Source organism: Natator depressus, chromosome 10, assembly GCF_965152275.1.
Source record: "Natator depressus isolate rNatDep1 chromosome 10, rNatDep2.hap1, whole genome shotgun sequence".
Classification (NCBI taxonomy): domain Eukaryota; kingdom Metazoa; phylum Chordata; order Testudines; family Cheloniidae; genus Natator; species Natator depressus.
Genome location: NC_134243.1, coordinates 17,576,829 through 17,598,206, shown reverse-complemented (window position 1 = coordinate 17,598,206; position 21,378 = coordinate 17,576,829). Strand labels below are relative to the sequence as shown.

The following is a 21,378-nucleotide window of genomic DNA, read 5'->3' as shown; positions in this document are numbered from 1 at the left end:
AGAAATTGTAAACCTGCAATATTGATTCATAATATTTATTAAATCTGCATTTATAATTCTTCTATTTGACATAATTGTAAATCTGCAATATTGATTTACAATTCTGTATTAAAGCTTGCAAACCGTACCTTGCAAACCGCTCAATTGGCTTTGCTTTCTCTAAATTGATACTTTCTCACTTGTTATTAAGATTGACGCTTGTAAAACTAAACGGCTTAATTGACTCTGCTTTCTCTGTATTGGCGCTTTTCATTGATTGTAATTGAGATTGACGCTTATAAATGTAAACCAATCAATTAACGTTACTTTCTCAAATGGTTATGTTCAATTGGCTCTACTTTGCAAACAGATACTTTGTGATGGAGATTGACATGATTGTTAACTAACTTCACTTTATGTTCAATTGGCTCTACTTTGCAAACAGATACTTTGTGATGGAGATTGACATGCTTGTTAACTAACTTCACTTTATGTTCAATTGGCTCCACTTTGCAAACGGATACTTTGTGATGGAGATTGACATGCTTGTTTGTAACACCCATGAAGAACCGCGAATTGGAGCGGCACTCATAGAAATGTCACATAGAGACCCCCCACCCTCTATAGTTTGGATCAGGAATGTTAAAAAACTGGGAGTCTCAAATAAATAACACCTTTGTATAATAGAAGAAAGGCAATACCGAAGGAATGTTAAAAGACAGGGAGTCTCAAATAAAATAACAATACTCGGTGAAATGAGAAATACGTTTTTTTATTAAAGTAAGGAATGTATGTGAATGAATGGTGGGTTTTGAATAATCAGGGAAGTGCCAGCCTAGGAATTTAACATCGATTGGCCGAAGAAGACGCCAGGTGGAGACAACCAGAGAACCCCACCGGAGGGCAGACTGGGATCCACCCGACCAATTCAAAGGATGAAGAAAGCTGATGAGCACCTGACAGCCGTCCTGGAGCAGTCATGACTAACAATATGACAAAGCAAATTCCATGGACTGGCATAGGAAGAAATTCCTATAAAAATGGATACTAAGGACTGAGAACTTTGAGTCTCCAGTTCTGCCACTACCCTTCAGGAGCATCGGATGCGCATCTGACACGGACTCGGCTCCACTCTCGTGTACAGGTTACCTGGCCAGTACCCTGTCACGAGCAACCTCTAGGCTGGTAACTATAAACCCCTATGCAGAACTGGTATGAATGAATGAATGAATGAATGAATGAATATATATATATATATATATAGTTAAGCAAGGAATAAGTAACGATAGGACAGTGTGAGTTTTATATTTCTTTATTATATTTACAATAAATGTGGCATTTTGCCTTTCCCCTTTAATAAGATCCTGCTGGTTTTTAATTTATTGGTACAACATTTTGGTGGAGAATTGCGAAAGGGGGAATATTGGTAAAAAAACCTCAGTTATTGTAAATATTGGTGTGCACACCGCCAGCTCTAGTGAGCTAGGCATTTCTATTAGGTTAACCAGACCTGCTGGCCTCCGAGAAGGTAGCAGGGGACCTGCTGGCCTCCGAGAAGGTAGCAGGAAAAACAGATTAAACCAGACCTGCTGGCCTCCGAGAAGGTAGCAGGGGACCTGTTGGCCTCCGAGAAGGTAACAGGAAAAACAGATTAAACCAGACCTGCTGGCCTCCGAGAAGGTAGCAGGGGACCTGCTGGCCTCCGAGAAGGTAGCAGGAAAAACAGATTAAACCAGACCTGCTGGCCTCCGAGAAGGTAGCAGGGGACCTGCTGGCCTCCGAGAAGGTAGCAGGAAAAACAGATTAAACCAGACCTGCTGGCCTCCGAGAAGGTAGCAGGGAGAAACAGGTTAACCGGACCTGCTGGCCTCCGAGAAGGTAGCAGGGAGAAACAGGTTAACCAGACCTGCTGGCCTCCGAGAAGGTAGCAGGGAAGAAAAAGCATAGATTAAGCACTGAATAAAATCAGGAGTGATAGAAAAATTAAAAATTTGTTAGAATGTTAAAGAAAAAACAGGGTAAAGCAGGTATGGAGGGAGGAATGAAACCGGAGGGAGCTCCAGCCTCCGCTTTCATTAGAGAAATTACACCTTTCAAACAAGTCCTCCAAAGATATGGACATAATCCATGGACTGAACAAGTCCTTGTAGATGTCTGTACTATATCAGACCTAGAGGATAGATTGGCTCAATACATCCTCATGTACAAACCTTCTAGTGCTGCCAAACGAGACGCAGCAGCTATTTGGCTATTATGGGAGGCATGTAATAACAGTTACCTCCGCCTAACTACCTGTAAAGAAAATAAAATTTCTCTGCAGGAAAAACTAACCCAATTGGAAAAAGGGATAGAGAATTGGAAAGTGGTGGCAATAAACTCACAAAGCCAGATGGAAATAATAAAAGAGGCACTGCAGGAATACAAAAGTAAAGAGAGATTCCTGACAGAGCAAACTACCGCATTTAAACAAATAGAAAAAGAAAACCAAGCCCTAATTAAAGAGAATCAGGTCCTACAAGGGATGGTTAAAAAGCTAACATTAGAACAAGGCAGAACCCCGGTAAACCACAGTCGTTGTGAATCTATCATCAAACAGCTTAAATTGAAATTGGGCTTTGCCACCCGTCAAATTGCGGCTGTTAGCTCAGGAGAATGGGACCCTGCCGACCTTAATCTAAAATCAGATTGCGGGGGGGAAGCCTGGGATCACTGGGATCCCCAAGGAATTTGGGAGAAAGATATTTTGGACGACCTAAAGGAAAGTCCTTCAGCCTCAGTGGCTGCTTTAGAACGGCGCACCATTACTACCCCCAGGGCGGACGCTGAGGGAGGGGGTAATGAACAAATCACAACTATCCCGGTGTCAGCAGCAGACCTAAAAGCAATGGCGGACCACCTAGGTACACTAAATAGGGAATCCTTTTCCCGGTGGTGTACCGATGCCTTCCTATTAGCCGGGAGGGAGAGATTAACCACTACAGAGATCTACCGGCTTATGGGGATATGCGCAGCTCCAGAAATAAGAGCCACACTGGACCGCATTAGGGTAGAAGAAGCTACCAATGAATTATCCCTAATGGCGATTTTCGGGGAACAAATAGGCAGGAGAAATTTTATAGCCCAAGCTGTGGCTTCAGCCCAGGGTCCTAATGAAGACCCAGAAAACTATCTTACTCGATGGGCATTAATGCAGGTGATGGCCGGTCTAGTAACCGTGGCTGGCATTGCCAATTTATATACCTTACCATTCCCCATCTCCTCCCTGAGAGATTGTGCTGCGTCACTACTACCATATTATTCAGGGAAACTGGCTGTTTGGCAGGATGGCCATCCTGCTACTTTAGAAGAATTAAGGGGGATGGTGCAGCAAATTACCACACATGCAGGACCAAAACCTAACATAAAAAAAGAAAGAGTGGCATATGTAGCTGCCATGGAGCCAACAGTCACCTATTCAAATGAAAGTGGGGAAAAGGGAATTTTAGCACCCCGTGGAGGTTCCTGGAGAGGGAGGTCTCGAGGACGGGGAAATTATCATGCAGGAGGGAGGTTATATCCAGAAACACACAGAGCTCGAATAACTGAGGAGAATAGACCATCTCAGGGATGCCCCGATAAGCTCGATCCAGATATGCGTCGAATGATGTGGAGATTGTTAATGCAGCTGGGAGGGGATCGGGAAAAATGGGACAAGGCTCCTATGGCTGATATCATGAGGGAAATCCTAAGACTGCAAAGCCAGCAGAGGAGGGTATCTGGGGTAACCACCCCAAGCGCTCCTCCGATGGATTTGCCTCCTCCCCCTGCAGAGGATCAAGAATACTTCTAGGGAAGCCCGCTGAGTGTAGAATCCCCACCTGGTATAGGAGCACAGCAGTGGAGATTCATAGGAAAGTTAACATGGGATCCAGGAGGAAGACCCCACATATACATTCAGCAGGGAGACCAAGCTCCTACCCTAGCCCTAATTGATACCGGAGCCTCAGTCTCCTTAATTAAGACAACCCCCCACAATGGCAGGAAGGGGCAGGAGGTAATCCTGCAGTCATTTCAGGGGAAACCCAGTATGGGACAAGAATGGACACAAGTCCCTTTCACAGTACAAGGTTTCCCGTCCTCAGTGCAATGCTATAGCACAACTGGGAACTTAATTCAAACAAAATACATGACTAACGATGTAATTCTAGGAACGGACTGGTTGTTTAAAAACAATATCCTAATCGATTTACCCCGGAGTGCCCTGTGGAGGCTGGAAGCTCTCCCCCCTTTTTTATCAAAAGAGAGCCAAAACAACGTGGTTTCCAAAAGAGGAGACCGATCAATTGCAGCCCTCACTGCCCAACAGAAAGAGGAGTGGCGTGCAAAGTTTCCCGTGGTCTGGACCCAGAAGAAAACAGATTGTGGTAAAATCAATGCTTGTGTCAAAATTATAGGGGAACTAATACCGCCCCAGAAACAATACAGGTACCCCAAAGAAGCTGAAGCACAATTGATCCAGATCATCAAGGACCTGGAAGAACAGGGGGTTATTAGGAAAACTAACTCTCCCTTTAACTCCCCTGTGTGGCCAGTCATAAAGGCAGACGGACAGTCCTGGCGACTAACTATTGACTACAGAAGGATCAACAAAGGAAGCATACCCATGGCTCCCATTGTGGCAGATATGACACAAGTTATCCAAAAAGTACAAGCCACCTCCAGGTACTTTTCAGTTATAGATCTGGCTAACTGTTTCTTTGCAATACCCTTACACCCTGATTCACAGGACCGGTTTGCCTTCACCATAAGGGATCAGCAATACACATTTCAACGCTTACCCCAAGGATTCCAAGACTCTCCAGCTATTGCCCACAGACATGTGGTAGATATGCTGGATCAATTAAGTCCAGCAGATCGACTACTCGTTTTTTCCTATGTGGATGATATTTTGGTTTTCGGGGAGCTCGAGACGCAGGTACAAAGGCTTACAGAGGATGTCCTCACACTGATCCAGGACACCGGATTCAAGGTAAGCCTGGAAAAAGCACAATTGGTGCAAACCCAGGTCAGTTACCTAGGGATTATCATTGGTCAAGAGGGAAGGCAGGTAGATCAAAGGAAGGTGAGGGCATTAATTGAAATGCCAGCTCCTACCGATGTACACTCCTTAAGGGTTTTGCTAGGGGGATTCAACTTTTTACGGCCCCATATCTATAAATATGCAGAGATCACCCTTCCTTTATGGAAATTACTTAAGAAAAAGACACATTGGGAATGGGGTCCAGACCAGGATACGGCTTTAAACACCTTAAAACAAAAAGCCCTAACCGCCCCTGCTTTGCGCTTCCCGGATGAATCAAAACCATTTGTCATCCGGTTAGCAGCTAATGAAGTGGCCATGGCAGCCACCCTCTTACAACAAAGTGAGAACCAGAAATTGGTACCCGTAGCATACGAATCTAAGAAATTGCAGGGAGCGGAATTAAATTTTGACACTTGCGAACGGGAGTGCCTGACAGCAGTATGGGCTGTTCAATCCTTTGAGCCGCTTACGGGCAGTGCCCCAATTACAATACAGAGCACACATACACCTCTGAAATACATCCTGTCTGGAAAGTTGATAGGAGGCAGGGTATCTAATACCAGGATGGCGCAATGGACCCTAACCCTGGTAAACAGAGGAGTCCGGGCTGACACAGTGGCTAAACCTGACATGCTGACTCATGCTCTTATCGAAAGGGGGACTAAGCATGAATGTCCGCTAGTTACACTAGAACAGAGAATCATGCAAGCCCAAGCGCCCCCCCTTGAAGAACTAGATACAGTGGGTCGGGAAAGACACATTTGGTTCACCGATGGCAGTTCCATGGTGATCCATGGCAAAAAGAGAATCAGATATGCAGCCATAAATTTAGAAGAAGAGGTGTTAACAGGATATTTAGATCACGGCTCGGCACAACATGCCGAACTCCATGCAATATATCAAGTTTTAAAACAGTATGCAGCAGACAAATGCCCCAAAACTGTATACATCTATGCTGACAGCAACTATTGCGTGAATGGAGTGCAATATTGGATGTTTGATTGGCAAAAGAATGGCTGGAAAGCCGCGGATGGTAAAGAAATAGCGTACATAGAGGAATGGAAATGGATTTATGCCTGGGTTACCTCTCATCCCGATCAGTTAAAAATCAAACATGTAAAGGCACATGGGAAAGGCTCAGCAGCTGAAACCATCTGGAATAACCGTGCCGATGCTATAGCCAGAGACTATGAAGGGATAGCAGCAGTAACCCGAAGGCAGGAACAGAAGGTATTAGGATCAGTCCACGTCCCAGGAAGAATTGAAAGGCAGGAACTGGTGAATATAGCTCACCAATTCATGCACGAAGGAGTGGAGGGGACGTTGGGAAGGTTGAAGCAAGTGGCAGAATGGAGGGGGATGAGAGATGATGTAGAAACATGGGTCAGGAACTGTGTTCAGTGCGCCAGAGATAAAGCCCGACCCCCATACCAGCCTCAACTGCTACATCAAAGAAGGCTGGGTCCCTGGCATAGGATCCAAATAGATTTCATTGACAAATTACCACGAAGTAAAGAAGGATTCCGGTACTTGCTAGTAATCATAGATTCGTTCTCAGGATGGGTGGAAGCTTTCCCTACTAGGGACAATAGCGCTCGTACCGCGGCTAAGAAACTATTCTCTGAAGTAGTTTGCAGATATGGGACTCCCGAGATTATTGATTCAGACAACGGAGGATCATTTGTGGGAAACATATTTACCCTAATGCTTAAAGCTTTGGGGGTGTCACACAAACTTCATGTTCCATACAGACCCCAGTCCTCGGGACAAGTGGAACGAATGAACCGCACTATTAAAGAAGCTCTCAGGAAAGTTGTGGACCGCACCGGTAAAGACTGGCCTGAGAAGCTTCCACTAATACTGGCAGCTATCCGCAGCAGCAACAGGCTGAGAACTAAAATACAGCCTTACCAAATCCTCTTCGGGCAGGCAATGAGGCTGGTCATTAACCCTGAGCAAACATCAGATACGGAGATAAACAATCCGCTCGGAGCTCATGAGCACTGGCAGTGGCTAAAGCAGCTGCAGGAAGATAAAGCCACCTTACAGCATAGGGTGAGCCAAGCCATTGAGCTCATGAATACAAGAATGGAAAACAAAAAACCCGGGGACTCACTGTTATGGGAGCCAGGGGATCAGGTAATGTACTTAAGGCTGGGCAAAAGGGATCACACATTAGAGTCGAAGTGGACTGGACCCTACTCCATAGTTGATCGCCTCAGCCCTCTCATTTATCGCATAGACAAGAATGGGAAATTAAAATGGGTTCACGTTTCACAACTCAAGCTGTTCTCATGACTTAATCCTCTCACACTGTAATTGTATTTTCAGACACAACACCCTGATAACAGTTGTGAACCAGGACCTGCAGACGTGGTACGTTTATTTTCATTCCTGCAGGCACCAAAGACTGCTGCTTAAAACCGCCAGCTCTGATCCTTATCAGAAGGGCAAAACAATGCCTCCAACGAGATGGAAATCAGAGCTGCCACAGAGGCGGCAGCCCCCGTTCTGGATCAAAGCGTTAACCCTACTTACAGTGGTGAGCACACGACACTCAGGCGCTTTCATGACCATCAATAACAATGATATCCATGCTCCGGGATACATGGGACAAGGTAAATCAATTCTCACTGCCTTACTAATACATGCACAAGCCAACAACACACCATGGCTTCCACCACAAGAGACAGACATTCACTTAAGATGGGTTGATCTAAAAACTAATCTCACATTAACAACTTTAGGGGAAACACATGTATATATTGGAGAAGGGGAACTGGGGCTACAAGTAAATATCTCAGTCGCCGCAGGAAGGAAAAAATATTGGATGGTGGGGGTACGGACGGCAGGATATGTGGGAGATACCACCATACTTTCAGACTACCCCTCGCTCCCTTATATATGGGAGGGCTTTATAAAATCCGGGGACCTTGTAACCGTAATTGTAGTCTACTGCCCAAGTCACACACATGCAATGACATTCCCAGATGGGTGTGAATGGACTTGGGAAAAAGAGTATGTGTTTATAAGAAACACCCCGGTACAAATGGCAAAACCAGCGTTATTTAAAACTCAGACTACCCCGGTAAAAGCCTTGGTGAGCCCCCTGCTGGTTAAAGTAAGAATTGACATGGATTGGACACGACTAAATGTATCAAAAGTAGAGCCCAAGTGTATGCCTTTTTCTCTCCCCATACTAATAGCCTGGCTAAAGACACATAAGCTGTCCCCTCCAGATACCCCTCACCCCAGAACTAAAAGAGACATTATGGATACCATGCTAGGTGGGTTCGGAGCAGGAGCAGGACTTGCCAACTCAGTAGATTTGGAAACTATTAAAAACAAATTAAACTCCCTGGCTCAACTACAGGACAACCTGATACAAAAACAAGTACATGCCAATGTAGACTTGGTCCAAATTGGTCTGGGCAACTTAAAGGCGCAGTGGAATCTCTGGCAATGGCTCAATACTACTACATGGCTTATGCACAAGAAAAGTTTAGATATAGGAAACCACACGGCCATAGCCATGGGATGCACTGAAATGCAGATACTTGCCCTAGCCACGCTGGAACATGAAATGTTCTGGGTCATATCGGGAAATATTAAGGTTTTGATGCATTTGGTAAAACAAAGAAAGAGATCTTTATTTGACACTTATCAATATGACTGGATGCAGTACGTTTCCAGTAGCGTAAAACCAGACTTGTTAATAGGGGAAATTGTTGTCAAAATTGCACACCAACGGTCCCTGGAGGCAAAGGTATGGAAAGTTAGCCCACTTCCCATATTACACATGGGATCCTTCTGGCTACCCCAAACCTCGAGCCAATGGGCTGGGGAGGGAGGGAAGCTATTGGACACTAGAGGTTGTACCGAATGGACTCCTCAACAGTGGGTGTGCCTCACCTTGCCTGTGGCTCCAGAACCTTGTAGTAAAGATACATCACTAGGATCATGTATATGGGACGAATTGGACAATGAGACCAAAGTATTGTATAATGGACAATGTGTGTGTATTAATTCTTGGGAGGAAGTATTCTGGGAAGACGGGAGTGTTAGCAGTCCTCCAGTAGATGAATGTAAGTGCAATGTAAGTGCTATATTCACTAAAAGCCACACATACTACTTACCACAGCCAAAAAAGTCTCAGCTAACATTAAATGCAGAGTTGGCTGAATTCTCCATTGACCTTGGAATTCAATGGCACGACCTTACTGATAGTCTAATAAGAAGTAAAGAAGTGACACATTTTCTAGAACAAACAAATGATCAGGTGGGAAATCGAACTATTCATATTATACATACCAATGGGGACATGTTAAGAATTGCCACAGCAGAAAAACAAATAACAACTTATCACTGGTATGATATATTCTCTGGATGGTCCCCAACCACCACTGGTATCCTATCAGTAATGCTACATCCCTTGATAATAGTTTTATTATTAAATTGTATCTGCATAATCGGAATGTGTGGTATGGGTTTTTGGATAAAAAGAATGTACACTCGATTAGAATCGCAGAGTCAAATAGCCTCACAGTACCTCCTCTTGAACAGGCTACATAATAGGTGACACTGACGATTATCTGTATATCTTAGTGTCAAAAGGGGGATTATGTAGGCATATTCCAATATTTGTGATTCTGTTCATAAGAAATTGTAAACCTGCAATATTGATTCATAATATTTATTAAATCTGCATTTATAATTCTTCTATTTGACATAATTGTAAATCTGCAATATTGATTTACAATTCTGTATTAAAGCTTGCAAACCGTACCTTGCAAACCGCTCAATTGGCTTTGCTTTCTCTAAATTGATACTTTCTCACTTGTTATTAAGATTGACGCTTGTAAAACTAAACGGCTTAATTGACTCTGCTTTCTCTGTATTGGCGCTTTTCATTGATTGTAATTGAGATTGACGCTTATAAATGTAAACCAATCAATTAACGTTACTTTCTCAAATGGTTATGTTCAATTGGCTCTACTTTGCAAACAGATACTTTGTGATGGAGATTGACATGATTGTTAACTAACTTCACTTTATGTTCAATTGGCTCTACTTTGCAAACAGATACTTTGTGATGGAGATTGACATGCTTGTTAACTAACTTCACTTTATGTTCAATTGGCTCCACTTTGCAAACGGATACTTTGTGATGGAGATTGACATGCTTGTTTGTAACACCCATGAAGAACCGCGAATTGGAGCGGCACTCATAGAAATGTCACATAGAGACCCCCCACCCTCTATAGTTTGGATCAGGAATGTTAAAAAACTGGGAGTCTCAAATAAATAACACCTTTGTATAATAGAAGAAAGGCAATACCGAAGGAATGTTAAAAGACAGGGAGTCTCAAATAAAATAACAATACTCGGTGAAATGAGAAATACGTTTTTTTATTAAAGTAAGGAATGTATGTGAATGAATGGTGGGTTTTGAATAATCAGGGAAGTGCCAGCCTAGGAATTTAACATCGATTGGCCGAAGAAGACGCCAGGTGGAGACAACCAGAGAACCCCACCGGAGGGCAGACTGGGATCCACCCGACCAATTCAAAGGATGAAGAAAGCTGATGAGCACCTGACAGCCGTCCTGGAGCAGTCATGACTAACAATATGACAAAGCAAATTCCATGGACTGGCATAGGAAGAAATTCCTATAAAAATGGATACTAAGGACTGAGAACTTTGAGTCTCCAGTTCTGCCACTACCCTTCAGGAGCATCGGATGCGCATCTGACACGGACTCGGCTCCACTCTCGTGTACAGGTTACCTGGCCAGTACCCTGTCACGAGCAACCTCTAGGCTGGTAACTATAAACCCCTATGCAGAACTGGTATGAATGAATGAATGAATGAATGAATGAATGAATATATATATATATATATATAGTTAAGCAAGGAATAAGTAACGATAGGACAGTGTGAGTTTTATATTTCTTTATTATATTTACAATAAATGTGGCATTTTGCCTTTCCCCTTTAATAAGATCCTGCTGGTTTTTAATTTATTGGTACAACAAAAGCAGTTATGGGTTTTGCCCAAGACTCCATAAGTCAGCAGGAAAATTGGGAATAGTAGATGGGAGTCATTGCTCCCAATCTCATAGTCCAATCACATTCCCTTCTAAGAGTCAAATCCTGATCCCATAAAAAAATCAATAACAAAACTCCAAGACATTCCAGTGGAACCAGGATTTGCCTCTATGTGATAGTTACTAAGGTTCATGAATTGGCAGGGGAGGGGGAGGGACGGTGCCAAGAACTGGTACAAGGTTGGTTGAAAACAATGGATTCCTGTCTAGAACTAAAAGGTACCTTATGGTGTTGACCTGCCTGCCTTGTATTTGTGTAAGAGCCCATAGAGCTTTGGGTCTTTCCCAATAGAACTTCTGACCCATTTAGTATTTGCCTGCCATTACTCATAAGTGGGACAAGGTGGGTGAGGTAATATCTTTTATAATACTGCATATTACTTACAAATAATCACTGTGTAAAATGAACAAGAGCTCTTCTTGTTTGGCAGTTATTTGGAAGAGAAGCATCACCCAAAATAAATACTTCTGTGCTGAACTTTCTTTTCCTTTCAGAATGATCACATATCTTTACTGGCAAATCATAGAAGGAAGAAAGATAATGGTCAGACTCCTGCATGAGCAAATTATTAATGTAAGTTTGTTTTTCAGGTTTCTATTATTTAAATAAAAAAACAGGCAGCAAACATGTTAACTGGTTTCCCCATGTCTGTTGCATACGACGCGTACACACAGATAGGTTTCTGTTTTAGCACAAGTGCGAAGAGGAAAAAATCTCCCTACATACACTTGACTAATCAACTCTGTATGCAGTTTATTTTAAGGTTATGCAGGGCATTACATAATTTGTCAGAGGCATTACTTGAAGCAAGGAGATGCTTTGCTTTCCGCAGAGGTGTGGTGTCAGATGGCTAGGTGTCAGGCTATGGTACTTGCAGGATTAATAGTCTGATCCGGCTCTGCAAACTGTGTGTCTTTGTTAGATTTGGTTTCTAAATAGACAGAAATTGCATTGGTGGGTATAGTCTTCTCAGTGCAAATGCCATTCCCATTAATGCCAATGTCTAATAGGACAGTAAAGCCTGGGTGTTGTAAAAAACACCACAGAGCAGTTGCTTTATTTTCTTTGTGAAATATTAAATTGTGAAATAAACTTTCGTAAATATTATTTTTATGCTTTTTGCTTGGTATGTGTGAGGAGGGGTCTGAAGTTCATCATCCCAAAGGCTTTTGTGACAATAAAGACAGACTTAGAGTAGCACCTTGAGTTGTGTGAAAGTTTTGGGTCATGCGCCCCCATCCCTCAGACTTTGGGCTAAGCAGGATTTGGTTAGTCTGGAGAGCTGGCGGGCTTGCTAGGGAGAGGACAGGAGCTGCCAGAGCTGACTCACTTTCTGAAGCTGGGATGTGGGGCCTATTTTCTGCGTGTAAAGTCTGTGTAGAAGTGATCTTGGGTGAAATTCAGCAGTTGGCGAAGGTCCTGTGTATGCTCCTTGGGTGCAAGAATAAGAATTATCATGTCCCAGGGAGGTGGGCTCCATGCTGGCTCCGAATGTACTGATATGTGGGCACCACTGGATCTGTTCTAGTGGCCCAGACCACCCTGATGGAGGCAGAAAGATACAGCCTGTTGGCTAGAGCAGTGACTGCAGAGGGGCTGCACTGCAGGCTTCCTGTCTGTATGCCTGCAGCTGGAGGAGATGTTTTTATCTCTCCTCCCCCCACTCCCCTGCAGGGTAGCTACGTAATCTGTTTAATCAGATTCCTGCAGGATTTGAGACAGTAACTATATGCATAACAACTCCCTCTTCTGCATTCTCTCAGCTGGCTTTGGGAAAGCTAATGCTTCAGGCTGCTTCTCTCCCTGCCTCCTCAGTAAACCTTTGGGGATACAGCCCACCTAGAGATAACACTTTTGACTAATGGAGTTAGAATAACTTGGGTCTGATCTACTTTGGGAAATTATTCTGCTATACATATGCCAGTCAATTTCTGTTATAGCTGTGCCAGCATAACTCTTGTGTGGACATGATATTCTGGAATAAATGTGATTTTATTCCACAATTATTCCACTTCGATTGTCATTGCTATCCTGGTCAATTTCCCTGTGTAGACAAGCCCTGCGATTGCATTAGGACTAATATGCACACTCAGGTTACTAACATTCTTTTTTTTCTTTATTGTAGGAAGGAAAGGATAAAATGTTTTTGCTTAATAAACTACGTGCACTGCAGACATCAAAACTAGGCCCACCAAAAGGAGAACAACAAGAGGTCAGTTCAAAGGCGTGGGTGTTGCCGTGTTCACATTCTTTAGATAAATAATCATAAGGCCAGAAGGGAACCCTGTCTATGAACGGCTGATTTTATAAATCAATCACCATTTTGGCATACATCCACTCTAGTTGTTAACACCTTTGCAAAGGTTAGTTTGGACAATGCCAATGCACTTCTAACTTACCCGGGGGATCAGCCTAAGGTAAAAAATCTCAAGTAAAGACAATCTCCCTGTTGGTGTTTACAAAGCCATAGGTAAAACCTTCCTAACGTAGATGTGGTGTCACAGCCACAAAAGGGCTCATCCATTCTCAGGTCTCCTATAGACTAGGGGAAAAGGTGCTTTCCCCTTCACCGTCAACTGAGCTAGGTCACAGGAGCTTATTACTCCACAGAAAACCCCATTCAACATGAATCTGGACAGTTTTTAATACCTTTTGGCTGGAATATAATAGGTCATGGTTAGCCTGAACTGGGGTTTTCAATCTTTAAATGAGCTCAGCTGAGTTAATTTGACTTGAAAAAAGGACCCTTTTTTCCTAGCCTAGACAAGGCCAAGGTAAGAGTCCGTCCCTAGAGCGGATTCAGCCTGGGAGAATTGTTCTGATGTTGATATGCTATCCTGCTGGTTGTGTATTGTCACTCAGTATCCTGCTGGGATAGATGGATGGAGCTCTGAAATAAGACAGGAATATTCCTGTCTAATTTCTTTTTACCATTGTGCTGGTCTCAAATGCTGGTTAATCACATGCTGTATCTTCAAAACTCTCCTCTGGGCTCTTTAATGCTAAGACCACTTGTTTCTCTGTTACAGCCATTCTGCTTTTCTTTACAGATTCCCCTCTCTTCCTGTGTCACCCCCCACAAAGCCACCAGAAAGAAAGGGAAGCAAGCTAAAAAATAGTAAAAGAGTAAACAAAGGACAAGAGACCAAAGACACAAAGAAGAAAATAAACTCTATTTATCTCAGGAAGCTCAGTGCATCCAAATTCTCAAGCAGCATAGACAGAGCAGGCCACTTGTTACAGCTTCTAGTGCAGCTGCCCAAGCTCTGATGTCTTTCCTCTGCAGTGCACAGTTCTCTTCTATTCCACCTAGTTATTTGTATCGAAAGCAATAAAAGATTTTTGTGGTAACCGATGAATTGTCAGTGTAACTCTAGAGGGCCAAATATGCCAATCCAGAAAACAGGAGACAGACCACCAGCATAGCATAGTGGTAAGAGCAAGGAACTGGGAACTGAGATCTGAATTCTGTTCCTGACTTGCTGGGTGGCTTTGGGCAAGTAATTTACATCAGTGCCTCAGTTTCCCGATCTGTAAATTGGGGGTTATGAGATTCACCTGTCGTTGAGATTATTTAACAAAAGGTTCTGTACAGTGTATGCCAAAAGCACTATTGTTATTTCACAATATCTCCACGAGATGGAGACAGAAGCCAAATAAAACTTTGTAGCACCAATTCTTCAATAAAAGGTACTGACCTGCCTAAGCAGGCCTGTTCGCATTATCTCCAAGCCAGCTGGAGATGCCTGTCCCTGAGCTAATGAACTCAAAGCACTTTGGAGGACAGGATTAGAGTTCAAAATGATCTTAATAAATTGCACAATGGGTTTCAAGTCAACAGATTAAATTCAGTGAAGACAAGTGCAAAGTATTACACCTAGGAAGAAAAAAATCAATTTGCCCAAGTACAAAATGGGGAAGCAGTACTGCTGAAAAGGATCTGGGGGTTGTAGTGGATCACAAATTGAATATGAGCCAACAATGTGATACAGCTGCAGAAAAGGCTAATATAATTCTTGGGTATGTTAACGGGAGTGTCATATGTAAGACATGAGATGTAATTGCTCTGCTCTATTTGGCACCAGTGTGGCCTTAGCTGGAGTATTGTGTCCAGTTTTTGTCACCACACTTTAAGAAAGATGTGAACAAATTGGAGAGAGTCCAGAGAAGAGCAACAAAAATGAGAAAGGATTTAGAAAACCTGACTTACAAGGAAAGGTTTAAAAAAAACTGGGTACGTTTATTCCTGAGAAAAGAAAGCCAAGTGGGGGGGACCTAGTAAGTCTTCAAATATGTTAAGGGCTGTTATAAAGAGGATGGTGACTGATTTGTTCTCCATGTCCACTGAAGGGAGGAGAAGTAGCAATGGCCTTAATCTGCACCAAGGGAGACTGTGGTGAGACAAACTATAAGGATTGTTAAATACTGGAAAAGGGTATTAAGGGAGGTTGTGGAATCCCTGCCACTGGAGGATTTTTCAGAGCAGGTTAGACAAACACCTGTTGGAGGGTCTAAGTTTACTTGGTCCTGGTTTAGCGCAGGGCGCTGGATTAGATGACCTCTCGAGGACCCTTTCAGCCCTGCAATTTCTATGATTCTATAAAATGTTTTGAGGGCTGTTCTCTAACTTGTGATGGCAGGAATAGCCTCGCTCAGTGCTTCACAGAAGGAGATTTTTTATTTTTCTTTTCTTTCCCCAGTGCGCTGTGCTCCTTGTTTCCATTAAAGTCTAATAGTGAAAATTCTACTGATTACTTTGGGGTAGGATTGAACTCTGTGTTGGGGCTTCCCTCTGCTTTCAGCATCTTACCTTCATGGGTAGATTAGGGCTAATCAGGGATTGAATCCACCAAGATTTTTTTTTTTTTTTTTAGACCTTCTGAAAACATGTACCTCTGCCTGAGCTGGACAACCCTGTCCCTGATAGAGGTACATGTGCATTCTTTATTATTCATATATTATACAGACAGGGCACCCCACCCTTCTACTGAATGCATCCGATGAAGTGAGCTGTAGCTCACGAAAGCTTATACTCAAATAAATTTGTTAGTCTCTAAGGTGCCACAAGTACTCCTGTTCTTTTTGCGAATACAGACTAACACGGCTGCTACTCTGAAACATGGGGAAATAGTTTTACTTGTGTAATGATCCATCCACTCCCAGTCTTTATTCAAGCCTAAGTTAATTGTATCCAGTTTTAAATTAATTCCAATTTAGCAGTCTCTCTTTGGCGTCTGTTTTTGAAGTTTTTTTTTGTTGAAGAATTGCCACTTTTAGGTCTGTAATCAAGTGACCAAAGAGACTGAAGTGTTCTCCGACTGGTTTTTGAATGTTATAATTCTTGACGTCTGATTTGTGTCCATTTATTCTTTTATGTAGAGATTGTCCAGTTTGACAAATGTACATGGCAGAGGGGCATTGCTGGCACATGTTGGCATATATCACATTGGTAGATGTGCAGGTGAACGAGCCTCTGATAGTAATCTGACATGCTCTCTTCCAGAGGAGTTCATCTTTGTACCAGCCATCTAGACAAGCTGCTCTGCAAATGACAGCCTCCCTAGAAAGGCCATTTGGGAGAAATGGAAGAGACTTCTATGCTGAGGTATGATAAGCCAGCCAAGAAGGGTACTTGTATGGAAGATAGTAGTTTTCATTTGGATGTTGTGATGATAATAGGACCTCCGCAGTTTGCAAACACCACTGTCCACCCACCTCAAAAACTATTTTTAATATAAAAATGTACCAAGAAAAGCTTTCAGAACAAAACCCAACTAGTTCTTCACAAAGCCACATAAGATCGGCAGAAGCAAAGGATACGTTTGTTTAAGTGATCAAAGTTTGCTTTTAAACATAAAGGTAACAGGCATATTGGTGGGAACACATGGAAGTAAATATTCTGATTTACTGTGAATTTTGTTTTCAGTCCTTCTCTGCTGGGATACCAGAAAAGACTGGCCTTTCTCCTGGTAAGTAATAACTCTCAACACAGAGAAAACAACTCGAGGACGTTCAGCTCAGTAAGATTTTGAAATGCAGTAGGTTAAAGTACCAAAATGGCTGCAGAATAATCAGAATAGGCCATTAAAGCCAACATCTTCAGAAGCGGACATTGGGTTTTCATGCCTCAGTTTTTGAGTGCTCAACTCTACATCTTGGGCTCCACTTCGGTACACCCTTAGCTCTACTTGATTCAACGGGAGCTGTGTGAGCTTAGCGGCTCTGAAAATCAGGCCCAAGCTGTGTCATAGAATATGATGGGGTATCCAAAATCAGTGGCTACTTTTGAAATGTGGCAGCAGACTTATCTGTACCTGAAAAGTGAATTCCTTGAAACAAATGAAACTCCATGTCCTCTTAGGGGAGTAGGTCTGGAGGGAATACTGTATCACAGTAAGGGATGTACTTCACTTTGCATTTATTTCAAAGAGGGTTATTAAGTGTGTATGGTGGTCTAGAAACCTTCACACAGCCAGAAGCAAGGCAGGCATGGAATCTCACACATGAGCTTGATCTGGCTTGCACACACATGTATCTTCCTTGTACTTGAGAGATGGTTTAATTTAACAGCATAGGCACTTTCTGACAAATGGAGGACTAACATTGTTATATGTGCACTCACCAAATCAATCTTACTTCCTTTGCTAAAAGCGGACTCAGAAGGACACCGACCGGCGATTTCTGAGACCCTTGCACTGGCTCTGAGAGCCAGACAACAGGCTGAATGGGAAATGCAGGACTATGACGACAAGGACTTTAGACCATGAACTGTACAAAACAATTATAAATACGAATTGCTAGAAGTACTTCTACCAGAACCTTACTGTTTTGCACTAATGGCTGGAAACCCATTGGAAATGACTGACTTTTTCAAATAAGACGCTAAGGGAAAAAATTAAAGCAAGAACACATCAGAAAATGCACTTTGTTGATTGCAGTTTAAATTTTACAATTTCATAGTAAATGAACTATACTGTTTTGTTTTTAAAAAATGAAATCTTGATGATAGGAGACCTCTCTAGCTTCTGCTATGAAATCTTTTGCTGAAATATAGCAAATGACCACCATTCATCAGGTTAGGGAGGAATTTTTTATTGTATCAATGTAATGTGTGCCTAATGACAAATGTAAATTACAATTCTGCAACCCTCGATGGTATTCTTATACTTGACTTGCTTTGATCTGGCTGTTCTTAGCTGTATTTTTTAAAAACAGAAATGAAGTATTTATAAAATAAAAAGGATTCTAACCTATTTAAAATTATTTGTTACAGTAAATTGTGACCCAGAATGGTGAATATAAAACTGTTTGTGTGAACCCTATTGCTCTCAGTGTCTCTCTCTTCACAATTCAGATTACTCATCTTTTGAGCCTTTTTTGACAGAGGTTAAAGTGTCATTTTGGAATGGCTATAACGCGATAAACTCTAATCTTGTCAGCCGAGTTGTGGGTTTTTGTGTGTTATGACTTCACAGCTGCAGATTTTACCACTTACACCAGCTGCCCCAGAAATCCTTTTTCTTCATATTTGTGGCAATTCCAGCTGCCACCTGGTACACGTTAAGCTACAAGCACAAATTGTAAACAAAGAGTCAATAGCACCTCGCTATTCCAGCATGCATTGGAAATATTTGTTGGGGATTTTATCCAGGTGATTTTGGGCTGCATGTTGCACTGCTTCTTTTGTTGCAGCAGTCTGTGCCACCTGCAGAGCCCGAGCCTGGCTATGCTGTCCATCTTAATTTGGTTCTCATATCTTAGATACTTTTAAATGTCTACCTTTGTCATCTAGTTTTTCCAACTGCTTTCCTAATTTAAGAATTACCCTTCAGTGGGGTTACTGTTGTAACTGTTTCTCTGGGAATTGATTTGTTTCTTCTGTTGTTGTCATCTCACATCTCCTCCCCTGCCCAACTCATTTCCCTGGGTTATATTTTTTGCTTTTTCTTTATATTTGTTTCCTACCTAATACAATAGCACGAGCGTGCTTGAGGCTTCAGGAAAAAATCCAGACCTGCCTCAAGGAGCTTACAATCTAAGCTAGCGCTGGAGAGATGCAACAGCTGAAGGTGTAGGAAGAGGACAGGCTTTACACAATGGAAGGCTGAAGTATTGTGTTGCTAGTGTACACCTCGTGCTGGGGCCTGATGCATACATATTTAAGTCTAGGCTTTGTTTTGCAGTGGCAAAGTCTACATCTGTTAATTTGCAAAATGCATTCAGCCCCAACTTAAGTGAACATTCCAGAAAAGAGAGTTTTCTAGAACACATTGCAATTCTCATATCTGCTCCACCCCAACGGACTAAGATGTTTTTTATAATTAAAATAAAACTGAAAGATAAAAATCCTGAGCCAAGGTCCGCAGCTAGTTCTAAAGTGAGGAGTAACATGTCTCCTTCCAGAACCAAGTACACAAAAACAGCAGCTTGTGACACAACTGCCAAATTTATTCAAGTATATGACCTTAATGCCCACTAGGAAAGATGCTTTTTTTCTCCACCATTAACATTACAAAATTGAGTAGGCTTGCCCCATTTAAGATAACTTCACAGTAGCAAACCTACGTGTGCTTTACTTGATCAAAGTTTAAGAAGCTTTAAGGGAAAACTATTTTCATTCCACTGTACATCTTTCTCATATGGGCACCGGTCCACTTACAAAAGATGCTTAACTCCACTCTGCCAGGGTACTGCTGTGTTAAAAGACTGTCATACAAATTATCTGCTGTCATTAACTTCTTACCTGAGGTATAGCTTCTGTAAGAATCAACGTCTTGTCCACTACAGTAATGGTATAGTGCCATAGGCAGCGTTTCAAAGTATTTCTTCAGGAGGAAAGCATCAGACAACCCTAAGTGGAGCAAGCTATATTTGGAAGATCATTGTTTATAATGGCAGAAGAAAAGAATACTAGTCTTTTTCCACTTAATGGCATTCAGCTCAATGACTTTTAATTAGAAAGTAGTGTAAGGACAGCTACCAGACAAAATAGCTCATACCAACTCACCTTACAATAAGATTAGTACAGATTCTTTAGTCTCAGTCTAGGAGTAGTTAATGAGGAGGCAAGTGTTACAGCAGAATCTATGTAGAAGTAGCTACGTGTTAGTAACTTGGATAGGGAAAAGGAAGCTTTCTGCTTAACATTAGTTAAGTTTTCTACAGACCTCTGAATGAAAGACACAAGAGAACAAACTGTCACTTGAAGAGAATATTTTATTAAAAGTGGATTCAGCACATACATGTCTATACTGTTACCAACCATGCCACTCTCCGGGAGATGTCTTACAAGTTCAGCCTTTGATTCACTGTGCAATGGCTGGCTTGAACCAAGGACTAGGTTGAAGACAGGCTGGTAAGGCTGAGAAAGAGTAACTCTTGAAAATAAGCAACCTTTGTCAGTTCATAGAAGTTCCTCAGCAGGGACTTGTTTTACATCTATTGTCCTACCACAGATGCAGTACACAATTAGTCACTGCTGCTGTAATATGCACATGAGCACCTATCCTTTCTTTAATCAACTTTTAGTTCCTACATTACACGCAGCTTTCATCTGAGTCAAGTAGTGCTATAGAACTGTATACACAATTAGTTATTGGGCACAAAACACTGACTTTACCTAATCTATTGAGGTAGATTTTAATCCCTGATTGGTCATATGAGATATGCTATAGCCTATGAAGAAAGTGATTTCACCCAACAGTGACATGTAGCATATGAGTATCAGGCATCATTTAAATACAAAATAGAGTGAATTGGAAAGTTGATCCTCTCAGTCTGTTATCCTAGCTTTGACAGGGAATGCTACTCAATTCCCACCACCTGAGTCTCAAGAAAGTGACTAGCCACTTGTGCAATGCTGTATCTGTGCTGACGGGGCATGGGACAGGGGAAGGTGGAGTTCTAATGCAAGAGGCTAGCCTGCACGCTCAAGTATGCGATTACCCTTTTTAATCTGAAAGTACATAGTTACATATCTATTGGTTAAAAGTTAGCCCATTCGGCTACATCTCAGTGGTCGCCAACAACAGCAGGTAAACAACTGGTTTTAAGTATGGTTATAAGTCTTTCTACTTTTAAATGACATGGAAGTGACATTTTGTCCTGGAGGTAAGGTATAAAATTGATACTTGGGCACCCTTATTTTACAGTATATCCCCTCCCCACACATGCGTCCTTGCAGGGCTGTGCCATTCATGAATTTTCTCCTCGAGCTACAGGTTCCACCC

The 21,378-nt window shown here is 42.3% G+C and overlaps 1 protein-coding gene across 3 annotated transcripts in view; it reads left to right on the top strand.

Moving 5' to 3' along the window:
- TMC5 (transmembrane channel like 5) overlaps positions 1–18,419 on the top strand; it is a 55,076-nt gene extending 36,657 nt beyond the window's left edge. Inside the window, exons 20-24 of one of the 3 annotated variants that reach the window (XM_074965366.1) lie at positions 11,644–11,722; positions 13,275–13,361; positions 16,653–16,754; positions 17,076–17,118; positions 17,801–18,419. In XM_074965366.1, coding sequence (XP_074821467.1) covers positions 11,644–11,722; positions 13,275–13,361; positions 16,653–16,754; positions 17,076–17,118; positions 17,801–17,916 — 427 coding nt within the window. In that variant the 3' untranslated portion in view covers positions 17,917–18,419. Of the gene's footprint in view, positions 1–11,643; positions 11,723–13,274; positions 13,362–16,023; positions 16,079–16,652; positions 16,755–17,075; positions 17,119–17,800 lie in introns of those variants that run through there. The other 2 variants (XM_074965367.1, XM_074965368.1) reach the window with 2 other exon arrangements.
- The last annotated feature ends 2,959 nt before the right edge of the window (positions 18,420–21,378 follow it).